This window comes from Sinocyclocheilus rhinocerous, unplaced genomic scaffold (assembly GCF_001515625.1).
Source record: "Sinocyclocheilus rhinocerous isolate Xijiao unplaced genomic scaffold, SAMN03320098_v1.1 scaffold4178, whole genome shotgun sequence".
NCBI classification, from domain to species: domain Eukaryota; kingdom Metazoa; phylum Chordata; class Actinopteri; order Cypriniformes; family Cyprinidae; genus Sinocyclocheilus; species Sinocyclocheilus rhinocerous.
In genome coordinates, this window is record NW_015627541.1 from 21,210 (window position 1) to 34,125 (window position 12,916).

At 37.0% G+C, this 12,916-nt stretch overlaps 1 protein-coding gene across 1 annotated transcript; it reads right to left on the minus strand.

Moving 5' to 3' along the window:
* Positions 1–251: 251 nt before the first annotated feature.
* On the minus strand, positions 252–9,562 carry LOC107730410 (immunoglobulin superfamily member 3-like). The gene is made up of 9 exons (XM_016541258.1): positions 9,532–9,562; positions 8,725–9,141; positions 7,797–8,198; positions 7,331–7,627; positions 5,211–5,594; positions 3,389–3,790; positions 2,506–3,303; positions 1,983–2,369; positions 252–1,015 (listed from the first exon to the last, which is right to left on the minus strand). Exons 1-9 carry the CDS (start codon positions 9,560–9,562, stop codon positions 804–806), a joined length of 3,330 nt encoding a protein of 1,109 aa, XP_016396744.1. The 3' UTR covers positions 252–803.
* Between the last annotated feature and the right edge of the window lie 3,354 nt (positions 9,563–12,916).

Here is a 12,916-nt window from a genome sequence, read left to right on the forward strand (position 1 = left end):
ATTTAACTGCATACAATTGAAAATATAGCATCATTGTAACTGTAACTTCATTTGTTTACAGCCATGTATACAGCACAATTCCAATGTGAGCTCTTTAATAATTTGCAATTACAACTGCAAAAACCAAGTGAAAAATATGTTGTAGTTCTGTTCTAATAGGACAAGTAGCCTACAGCAGGGTGAAAACAAAAATAAATAGTAGCAATACTTAAAAAAACAAGGAGAAAATGCTTCTTATATATTTTTATGTTGACTTCAAAGACTGTGCAAACAAACAAACTACTGACACATTTTTTTTCTTTCACTCAGCAGAAATTATCATGGACAGGTTGCATGACATTTTCATCCTCAAAAACCAAGAGCAAAACTATGCGAGGTAAAATGCAACCTAGGATACATGAAATATGTTTTCAAAAGAGATTAAACATGGTCACAGTGTGATATTTGCAGTGAATTAATAGCTAAGAGTATGAATCTAAACTCAAGAGATTCTTAAACTATAAAGACAAGTCTGTTAAAACTGTCATGGTCATATAAACAAACATTCTTGTTTAGTTTGGTAGGATTCTGTGTTTGGTCATCACTTGACGTATAATGTAAAATCAAGGCCCTGAAACAAAACCAGTTAAAAACCACTGGTTTAAATATCTTGCCTCATAATTTATTTATTTATAGCAATGCAAATGCATTATCCTTAAATGTAGGGGTAAGTTAACTTTGTTAAAATAGATATCCCTCAGTAACAACATTTTGTTTATGTAATTGTGTATTACTGCACTAATACAGTTACTGTGCTAGACAGACTAGGAATGATCCCCTGCAGCAGGCGTCACCTCAGGCATGGGACTAAGGGGGTTATTTTCAGCCCACAGACAATCTTTCTTCTTCTTCAATTCAGAATTCCTCTTGTGATCCCTTCTCAACAACAATATTATGACCAATACAAGAAAGCAAATCAGAGGAATAGTGACTCCCAGTGCCGTTCCCAACGGGTCTGTCTGTTTGTCAGAATCACCTGAGAAGACAAATTAAATGTTAGATATTAGCTTTTTGGAAAATGAAAAATATTTGTTTGTAGATATACAAGATTTATGGATAAACATGCTTTAAGTGATTTTAAAAATACTATTAGAGTTAGTGTTTTCATTATGTCATTTCCTGCAGCTCCAGAGTGATTAGTCATTTACAACTAAAGTGCATTCCTCAAAATATGTATGTAGTTCCGGGGGACCTTTGTGTTAGCCAAGAAACTACCATTGAGTTGAATGAGAATGCTAACAGATAGCCTTCTCCAGGTATATAAGACCTCCTTCGAGTTTACTGACTTTGCACTGGAAGGTTGGGTTAGGGGCTGTGTTGTTGAGGTGACCATGAGTTTGCTAAGATCCAGGATCAACATCTTCGTTAGTCCTAGATCAGCATTCCTGCCCAACCCTGAAACCAAAACCTTACCATAACCTACCCCTAAAATCAGAGGCAAGTTATATGTTGATGATGTACTGCTCCGGGTGTGTGTTCACGGTGTGTGTGTGTGTGCACTGCTGTGTGTGTGCACTTTGGATGGGATAAATGCAGAGCACTAATTCCGAGTATGGGTCACCATACTTGGCCACATGTCACGTCACTTTCACTTTTTCACTTTTTTACTAAACAAGTGCTTGCCAATGGTTCTCACCGATGGCCTGACATTGGCTGACGGCCGACCATTGGCTTGGTGTGTCCTGACCTTTAAACTGACCTGATTTAGATAATCTGATCCTTAGGAAAGAGCTCCATGAACTGAACTGACATACAAAATGTTCAGTGCCTGGAATCCCCAGGTATACAAGACCCTAACCCTGACATTAGTCTTAAACCTAACCCTAAAATCTGACTGGATGGTCTGATTAGACAGAATAATTTGGTGACTAAAGCCCAGTGGTAATTATCAAATTGCTTACAGCAGGGGTTCTCTAAAATCATTCTACATTCTAGATAGTTACCTTCAGTGTGAACATAGATGGAGAGCACTCCAGATTTATCTGAATCCAATTTCTTCCAGGTGTTAGCAGTTAGAAGCCACTCCTCAACCTGACAGTAGTATTGCCCCATATCAGTGGGGTTGATCTGTGGCACAGTCAGTTTATAGTGTGTGGCAAGTGGTCGGCCAAACACCAGATATTTATAGCTAATTGCACTGTGTAAGATACCATCACGCCTGGCGGTGAACATGGTGACTGGTCCTTCTTCCTCCTGAACCTTGAACCAGGTGACCTCAAAGACAGACTTATCACTGGATTGTGAGTCAATGACACAGTCCACGGTGAACCCAGCCTGATGATTTGTAATGTTGAGTGTTCGGTTGTCCTTCTGAACATGCAGTTTACTTTCTGTTTAAATTAAACACAAATTCAAAGATCAAACAACTATGTTGGTAGTCATAAACAATATGACAGGGTTTTGAAAGTCAATAGTTAGACTGCACTAAGAGATTAAACATGGACAAGATGTAAATGGTTGCATTACCGATACTGCGAACTGTGACTATAGTTGAGCCTGACTGGTCACGTGCCATTGGTTTCCACTGACCCTCACAATCAAGCTGGTACTGCTCAACTCTGCACTGGTATCTTCCACTATCAGCTATATCAGAGTTCAATACTGCCAGATGGAAAGTATCAGAAGTAGGTCTAGAGAAGCGTAACCTGTCCTGATTCTCTGTATGGTACTGTAGACGACCATCATAAGAGTAGGACAATAATGGTATCCCGCTAGTTGACTCTGGTCTATTAAATACCCATCTGAGACTGTAGTGATGAGTAGGGTCCTCTTTTCCTACATCCAGGGAGCATTCAATATCAAACTGCTCTCCTTCCTTGATGAAAAGATACTTGCCATTCTTGTCCATGGCAAAGCTGACATTTTTTTGCCTTTCCTCTGTGTCCTCATGGACAGATATCTTCCCAGACATGTCTTCACCTATCTTTCTCCACTTGTTTGCAGCTGTCTGAATCCATTCAACAACCTGACAGTGGTAAAGGCCAGTATCAGTGGGGTTGACGTTTGGCACTGTCAGCTTATAGTGCATGGCACTTGGGTGTCCAAACACCAGATCTTTATCATCGATTGCACTGTGTAAGGTACCATCACGGCTGGCATTGAAGATGATGACAGGTCCTTCATTTCTCTGACCCCTGGACCAAGTCACCTCAAACACAGATGCATCACTGGACCGTGATTCAATGACACAGTCAATGGTGAACCCCGCTTGTAGATTGCTAATGTTCAGGCTTTGTTCCTCCTTGTGAACGTGCAGATTGTTCTCTAATTTAATAGAAAAATCTGCATTAATGTTCTTCTCAATTTTCTGATGATATTAGAATTCTAAATTGAAATTTAGAGTACTCACCTATAAGCTGAACAGTAACATTGGTAAAACCTGACTTGTCGCCTGCCTTAGGTGACCATTGGCCTTTACAGTCCAGCTGGTACTGTTGAACTTGACAGTAGTAGCACCCCCTGTCTTCCTGGATGGATCTATGGATAGTCAAGTGAAAGACACCCACTTCTGGGGTGGAGAAGTGGAGTCGTCCCTCAAGCTCTGAGTCAAAGCTGTTGTACTTCAGACGGCCATCATGGCTATAGGTCAGAAGTGCCACACTGGAGGACTCATATTGGTTAAACATCCAGGTAAGGGAGTAACGAAGAGTGGAATCAGACCCAATACCCTCCACTGAGCATTTCAACATTAGCTGCTTTCCCTCTTCAACCTTCAGCTGAGTGTTAGCTTTATTCATTTTGAAATCACTGGCTGAAACCAAAAAGACAATAAGTACAGTATCAGTATGACGTTTTTTTTTTTTTCATTTAAAATTTATTCATTTAAAATTTATTTATTATAGTTTTTTTTTTTTATTCAAAAATACATAAAAAAATCATGCATGCAATGATTTAAATCTTTACTGAGCACATTTACATTTTTTGAATTAAACATCATTTTTATATTTTTAGCGGCATAAAATCAGAAATGTCTAGGCGGTAACAACTGTCCTGAATCTGTTCTGAAACTGTCTCAACACACTTTCAAGTCAGTTCGTAACTAGTTTATGTTTTGGTGGTATTTGGTGGCTAATGTATGGATTTGTATAATTCAAAAATACATTAAAAAATCATGCATGCAATGATTTAAATCTTTACTGAGCACATTTAAATTTTTTGAATTAAACGTCATTTTTATATTTTTAGCGGCATAAAATCAGAAATGTCTAGGCGGTAACAACTGTCCTGAATCTGTTCTGAAACTGTCTCAACACACTTTCAAGTCAGTTCGTAACTAGTTTATGTTTTGGTGGTATTTGGTGGCTAATGTATGGATTTGTATGATCTCATTTGTACATTTTCATAGATTATGCGTATGCCCCACTGATGGTTAGGTTTAGAGATGGGTTTAGGGGTGGACTTTCATGTTTTTTTTTTGTTTTTTTTTTAATCAAATGTTTCCATACAAATTACATTGTATGTATTCATACAAAATTACCACCTCATAAAACTTTAGGTTATGTTTTCTCATGAGATCGGGTTGGCTGAATCTCATGTTTCATTAAAAAGGTATTTTTATTGTTTTGTTGTTTTTTTCCTCGAAAATGGCAGTGAAGTTTTGTTTAAATATTAGAAACATTTGAACACTTTTGAAATCAACATAAATACATTTCTAATAATTTTTTTTATTATTTTGTTCCCCCCCAACCCCCCTCCCCAAGGACCCTTAATAATCAATTAAACTTCTTTGTGTGTAGAACACAGTTCAGTGGAAAAAAAATGTAAATGAAGTAAATGTGTTTTTACCTTTCTCTTTGACAACCAGCTCTTTGGAAACAGACATTTTCTTTAGGGAATACCAGTCACCAAGAGGATCCTGAAGCCACTCTTCCACCTCACAATGATATTGCCCACTATCAGATGTTCTGACCTGGTGGATAGTCAGCTGGAAGTCCTGTTTCTGTCTTATTTCCATACGGATCCTCTGGTCCATCTCTAGGCCGGCTGCAGGGCCAAACTTGACAACAGCATCTAGGTCCATAGTTAACAGCATCTGGGCTAATAATTTTTTTTATTATTTTGTTCCCCCCCAACCCCCCTCCCCAAGGACCCTTAATAATCAATTAAACTTCTTTGTGTGTAGAACACAGTTCAGTGGAAAAAAAATGTAAATGAAGTAAATGTGTTTTTACCTTTCTCTTTGACAACCAGCTCTTTGGAAACAGACATTTTCTTTAGGGAATACCAGTCACCAAGAGGATCCTGAAGCCACTCTTCCACCTCACAATGATATTGCCCACTATCAGATGTTCTGACCTGGTGGATAGTCAGCTGGAAGTCCTGTTTCTGTCTTATTTCCATACGGATCCTCTGGTCCATCTCTAGGCCGGCTGCAGGGCCAAACTTGACAACAGCATCTAGGTCCATAGTTAACAGCATCTGGGTCCCAAACATCCATGTTATCGTGAAACGAGAGGTATCTGTGGTTGTCCTCGTGACTGAGCATTCAAGCTTAGCATCAGTATTGACAGTGGTTTCCAGACGAGAAGTGGGTGAGTACAGGCTCATCTTGCTGACTGTATTAAACATTACAAAGTAAGGAAGAAAGAGAGATAGGGATATTAAACAGCTGAATCTACAATTATCTAAATGCTTTATTTAAAAAAAAAAAAAGGTTCTAAATGTGCGAAGACAACATAGTGGCAAAAATGCTTTAAAGGACATTTACAAATGTTATGTCATTTAATTTACATGTGAGTCTCTTTTGTAGTAGGTATGTATGCTAGCATTGGTGTGTCCTATTACTGCTAATTTGTGTTTATCCTGCCTGAACCATGGCTTAGTTTCCTGTTCTCCTTTCTGTTTCCATATTGATAGACCTGGTGTCCACAGTTATTAACAGTCAAAAATTCAGATGTACCTACTCATTGTTTATCTCTATTTTCTACATATTGTAATAATAGTAATGTATTTTAAATACTTTACTATGTAAATACTTTTAAATACTTTACTACTGTAAAATAATACAAATGGAAGTTTGGGAATTATGTAATAACTAAAAATGTTAAACAATTCAACAATTCAGACTGTATGCTTAATATCTTCTACTTTACTTTGATGGGCCCACAAAATACTGACTATAAGAATCTTTGCAAGTATATGTCAACTTATTCTACTAACCCTAAACCTAACAGTCTACTCTGAGAATTAGGTGACATGTAGTTGTAAAGTTACTTATAGTTAGTAGAATGTCTAAAGTGGACTATCAAAATAAAGTGTAACCCACCTTATTTATGACACATACTACTGTATATATTACAGGCAAGAACATGCACCAGAACACGCAAATGTTTCATGTTAAGAATTTTTCCACAGGAAACCATGACAAATAAATGCTTGATGTGCATTTTGTTTGTGTTGCATTCATATTCTGTGCTCATCTGCTTGCCTGTATAGAATAAGGATCATAAAGTACATTAAGGCAGGTTAAGCATTTTTCATCCCAAGCGCTTTAGAATGACTCCTCTTTTTAGTGGCTGAAAAACTCTGTCTGGTTCTGTATATGGGTAGAACTTGCAGTTTGTTCACATATAATTGTTTTCTTCTCTAGAGTGGTGAAATAGTCCAAATGTTGCTGGACAGATGGAAAATTGAGAGGCCTGTACTGCAGTTCAGTGGATGTTTTGCCCTCCAGGTCTCCACACCAGTCACATGACTGAAAATATTGTTAATTTACTCAATACATATTTGTGTAATTACACTGTAACAAGGATATATTAAAAATAAAATGTGACCAAGTTGGAATACGGGTTGGAATAGGGAAAGGAGATTTATAGTAAGTTTAGGTTTGTAGTATGGTCAAAATTGTGATTACATGTGTAATTATATGGTTTTCCTTTATAATTACAATGTAACAACTATGTACATATTCGTTAAAGACACATAGTGTGTGTCCAAACTCTCTTAGATTTGAGCTTCTTTAGATTACAGCTCTGTTCACTCAGGAAATTCACTCAACCAATTTTACGAGGTGCATCCTGGGATTCTTTTAAACAGTATTCTTTTAAACAGGAATTATGCTGTACACTTGTTGGCTGTTTCACCATGCAGTTCAACCAAACATAAAAACTGGAAAGAAATTCATATGAAAGCACAATTTATATTTGTCTTCAAAACTAATTGCAAGCATTTCAGCATAGGAATATGCCTTAAGATATAAAATATATGATTATAAAGACAAGAGTATGTCCAAATTTTTGATGTAGAATGAACCTTACATACATTATTTTTTTGAATAAGTAGCTGTATTTACCAGGTTTTTGTACAATCACAGCTAACGGGTTGGAGATTATCTTGGCTTTCTGTACATCCTTTTGATAGGCATCAACTTGACACTGGTACTGTCCTTCTTGTTGCTTGCTGGCTCTCGGCACCATGAGAGTGAAATGAGTGTCTAACGGCTGTGCTTGAATGGAAAGCTGATAGTTTCTCTGATCTGCTCTCCAGGTGATTTCTCCAGTGTGGCGTATGGATAAAATATTTGTTTGAACGGTTGAATTTCGGGGCTGAAACATCCAGCGTACAGCCAAAGACACTTTAGGCCCTCTGACTGGCTTTTTTTGTTGTGAAAACTGTGACTAGATTATTTACAGTAAAGAATGCAAACAAATGCCTATTATTTCAAGGCAAGCATCACTGTTATTGTCACCCATAATTAGGTTTAGGAACTTTGAAAAGCACAATGATGACATATGAGGAATAATTGTATCATTAATTACCTTTAGCCGTGATGCTCACAGTCTCTGGACTGGACATTTGTTTTTGTATTTTTTTGAAGGTGCCATCTTCATTCATGTTTTCCTGCCATACTTCACACTGGTATTGGCCCTGGTCCTCAGCCCGAGCCGAACGGATGGTCAGCAGGTAGTCCGTGTGACTGGTTTTCACTGCTCTCATCTCTGCTGCATTCTCTCGCTCTTTGTAACTGTCAAACATAGTGAGCACCCCAGAAGATCCAATATGGGCCACTTTCTGCTGGTTCTTCAGCCAAGTCACCGAGAAGAAATGACCAGGAAGGTTCTGTGCATTCACACTGCAGCGGATGTCCAGTTCGTCTCCCTCCTGTAGTGGCCCCTTTGAAGCCTTCAGATGAACACTGAACGAGCCTGCATCAGGGGCCACTTTTGAGACACAGGAAACAGCATGAGATTAAGCAGGTTCTCTTACACAACTTCCTGTGTATGACTGCACTCATACTCACTCAGGCATTACAACAGGTTCTGACCTATATAGTTACATATGACATCCGCTGTCCATTATTATGCTACAAATGCATCTGTAATTTGGTAGAAGCTAGAAATGCCATCATGGGTAGGCTGTATGACCTGCATTTATCCTCAAAAACATCTACAAACTACTTCAGGTAACAGAAAATTTGACACAAAATACATTAACACAGGTTCAGTGATTTTTGTTTTCTCTCTGCTGTGAATTATTGACTGAAAAGTGCATGAAACTATTAAAACTCAAGAGCTATTTAGACAAATGGGTAGATAAATGGGAATAAATATCAATATTTGATTGTAAGGATATTATTGTTACTTTTGTACATTAAACTTTGTCTTTCTTAAATGCTAAGTGTAAAATCTGGTTGCTGAAGTAAAAATCAGAGAGCCTCTGGTTTAAATTACAGAATAAAAATCTCACCGATTCGTTTGATCTCCACATTGCATGCTGTGGTGGTTTTGTGGGCAATCTGTGTCCAGGAACGGTCTGGGTCTTGGATCCACTCAATGGCTTTGCAGAAGAACTTCCCCTGGTCTGACTGCTGCACTTGAGGCATCTTCAGTCTGTAGGTTGTGTCCTCCACCTTATCCATGCTGATAAGACCAGCACGATAGCCATCCTCAAATCCAGCTCCTGGCTTTACAGTCAGATCTTTGTCCAGAGTAATGATTGGCCGGGGGATTTCATCCTCTTCACCATGAAGAAACCAGGTGACCGACAGATGAGTATGTTGAAAAGTCTGGCTGGAGACCTGGCACTCAAGCTGAAGAGGATCACCTTCAGACAAGCTCTGAGAGGGAGAGCCAGAGTATGATGCCTCCAGGGTGTCTGCAATCACTGTGGATAAAACAATCTTTTTTCCTTTTTTGTCATTGAAAATGTATTAACAAAGTGAAAAAAAGTGATCGACCAATATGCATGTTTCAATGCCAATACCAGCATCTAGAGAACTGATATCAGCTGATACTACATCAGTGGTTGGGTTACATTTTTAAATTCAAATTTTAACCCAAAAGTTGGGTTAGTCCATATTTGACCCAAAGTTGGGTTGAAACAACCCAGCATTTTTTAGAGTGTACAAAGAAAAGAAGTGCAAATAAGATTTAAGTGAATTTTTGGTTAATAACCCTTAAATGTCACAAAGCTTCAAAAGCTATATTTCACGAGTCATAAAAAACACTTGTATGTAACGTTTATGGTATTATATTGTCATTTTTAAAGCCTTACAGTTGTGAAAGTAATCACCATCCACATTCATTGTATGGAAAAATCCAGCTTGAGTGTTTGCTAGCCTTTTGCATCTCACATAGGATTTGATTCAACATGAGACGTGAGAAAATTAAATAATGTCCCAAAACGTATATATCCTCAGAGAAAATAAGTCAAGTTTTATATTTGTGATTCAGTTCAGTCTTACCCCACTGCAGGAGTCCTGTGAGACACAACAATAGTTGCAGGTTCCACTTTTGGCACCAAAGGTCTACCATCCTTAAATTGAGCGATCCTTTTGCTTGCTTTCTCATCTCTAAGTTAATACAGGTTTCATTGCGAGTGCCTAAACCTGATATATGTTCTCTGAAGCAAGCGACTGTGACACATCAGATAAAGAGGAAACAAGTGTGATGAATATGGTTTCCTGTCGTCTCGCACCGCACTGATGTTCACACTTGCTTCACTGTCCTCAAATTGTCATCATTGTTTGTGTGAACAGAACATTCTAACATACCAGCAGTTTTTTTTATGCAGCATGATTTGATTATGCACAGCGAAAAGCTGAGTTTTTTTTTAATAGTGAATAGCCATTTTAACAGTAGTTACATTTTAACAGAAAGTTTCAAAATCTCAGTTTTGAAAAAAAAAAAAAAGATATATATCTTAACAAGTCTCTAATTAACCATAATTGAAACCCATATTGGAAAATTAGCTGACCTATTTATTTATTTATTTACTTACCTTCTTACTTAATAGTTTTGCATCTTTTGATTCCTATGTAACTATATTCTTTACAGCTATACAGTTAATTTAAAAAAGATCACAATTTGATTACATTTTATATTAGCCCTAAAGCCAGTGAAAACATATTCAATCACACTCTTAAAGGCACAGTTCACTCAAAAAATAAAATAAAAAAATAAGTAAAATTCTGAAGACAACAACAACGACTTTATTCTGACACCTTCATTTTCTCTAAAACACCTTTAATGTCCTTTCATGTTCAAGAGTCTGTTTATTTAACAAATATTACATCCGTCTATGTTAAAGAAAGTAAACACCACATGAGTGCTACTTCAGAGAGCAGGAAGTGTCCAACCTAATTTTTTTTTCTGCAGATTTGTCAGGCAAGCTTCAGTCGAACGCACCTCTTTGCTAATGCCATGATACAGATGTAATAGATGTAACATCTCAGCCCAAATTTCCCCTTCTAGATCACCAGAGGGTGCCCTCTCCAGAATATAGAACTGTTACTCTAGTTCCTGTCACATTACTTCCTGGTTGTTCATGTTGGGCCACATAGTTTTCTCACTCAGTCTTTGTGAAATATTGTTTGTCTAGACTGTTATGAGTGGTTTTGTTGTTGTTGCTATTTCCATGCCATGTTGTGGAGTACCCACCTTGCTTTCATGTTTACGCTTTTGGATTTAGGCCTATCCTGTTGGTGCACATGGATCAATCCTTCATGTTACAATGAAACAGAATATAGCAGTGTGTACAAATTGTATCAAACTCTGCATATTAATCTGTATCATATGTATTAGTCTTCAGTCAAACTCTTCAGTCCGATTACCCAGTTCAGTTTAAGACAAAGTTCTGATTCCCCAAAATGAAGATGGATCTCGCACCAGTCCTCAACACCATGTCATCAGAGAAGAGATGTTATTGGAAGCACTTTAGTGCCTTTGATTAAAGATTACAAGGGCACATGACCTTAAAACAAGTGATATGCACTGATAAATCATTTACAATAAATACTGCAACATTCCGTAAAATAATAAGAGATGTCCATTTCGATTTTAAGGTGTATTTTAGAGTCCTTATAAAATGATTGTAAAAAATTTGTATTAAAGCTAATTGAATATACTGCAATATTAGCATCTAATATAAAATTAATCCTAATATATTATTACATTTAAACTATAACAATGTAAATAAATGCAAATCATTTTTGTGTGAATTTTATTTATTCATTCATTTCTAATTAATGTTAAATATTCGAATGCCAGGGCAGGCTAAACACCTAGGGCCTCATTTATAAAATGTGCGTACGCACAGATTTGATCTTAGAGTGTGCGTACGCTAAAATCCACGGCAACGTGCATATTTACCAAAAAAAACGAGCAGGCGTACGCACTTTTCCTTGTGGCAAAGTCGGAGTACTGCAGCTATTTGAACATCTAATCTGCAATAATAATAAAAGCGGTCTATATACGTGCAAGCACCGAATTCATCATAAACAACAAAGATGCAGTGTAAGAGATTAATTGTGCAGTGTAGTCAGAGTTTTTGCGAGATTAAACTGACCTTTTTAAGTAATGTTGAGAGTTCTTTACTCGCTTTCTGTAGGCCTACACAGTTTATTCCATATTGTTTATTTTAATTTATTTTTTACAGGAGATCTGACACCAGTGAACTGCACACAATTTCAAGATCATTTGCGATTTATAAATGTCACATTTGGAAGAGAGGCGTATACGCACGTTCGTTTTCTCTGAATCGCACTGATGCACTTTTGAGAAATGATCTTAGAACAAATTTAGGACGGTTTATACGCAACATTTTATAAATGAGGCCCCTAAAGTCAAAGTGGAATATGTCAAATACCAATCTAAGAGCTCCACGGTAGAGAAGTTCACAGGTACAGAAAGTGAAAAAAGCAGTAGTGAAACAAGCTTGAAATACATTCGTCTACTTGTGCCAAAAAAGATTGCTTGATCTTACATCGGACACTAGATTTACATTTACATTTAGTCATTTAGCAGACGCTTTTATCCAAAGCGACTTACAAATGAGGACAATAAAAGCAGTCAAAACTAACAAAAGAGCAACAATATATAAGTGCAAATGACAAGTATCGGTTAGCCTAACGCAGTACACGTAGCAAGGTGTATATAAATATATATATATACACCTTCACACACACTCACTCACTCACTCACTCACTCACTCACTCACTCACTCACTCACTCACTCACTCACTCACTCACTCACTCACTCACACACACACACACTTTCACACACACTCACTCTCTCACTCACACACACACTCTCTCACTTACTCACTCACACACTACACATACACATACATACATATACACATACATACACATACACACATACATACACATATACACATACATACACACATAGATACACATATACATATACATACATACATACATACATACACATATATACATATATATACATACACATATACATATATATATATATACACACATACACATATATTATACACACACACACAAACAAAGAAAAACAAGTAGATAGAATAGAAAAAATAGAAAATTAGTTTTTGTTTTTTGTTGTTTTTTTTAAATAAAGAATAAAAAAAAAAAGATAAATATAGATAAAGTAGAATTAAAATAGAATAGAA

What these genes read in the sequence shown, in the direction of transcription:
- LOC107730410 (XM_016541258.1), bottom strand. Translation starts at nt 9,562, where the DNA reads ATGAATGTGGATGGTGATTACTTTCACAACT. An exon ending in TGTGGAGATCAAACGAATCG is followed by an intron (nt 8,199 to 8,724) that starts GTGAGATTTTTA and finishes GTGTCTCAAAAG; the next exon opens with TGGCCCCTGATGCAGGCTCG. An exon ending in TGTTACTGTTCAGCTTATAG is followed by an intron (nt 3,304 to 3,388) that starts GTGAGTACTCTA and finishes CTATTAAATTAG; the next exon opens with AGAACAATCTGCACGTTCAC.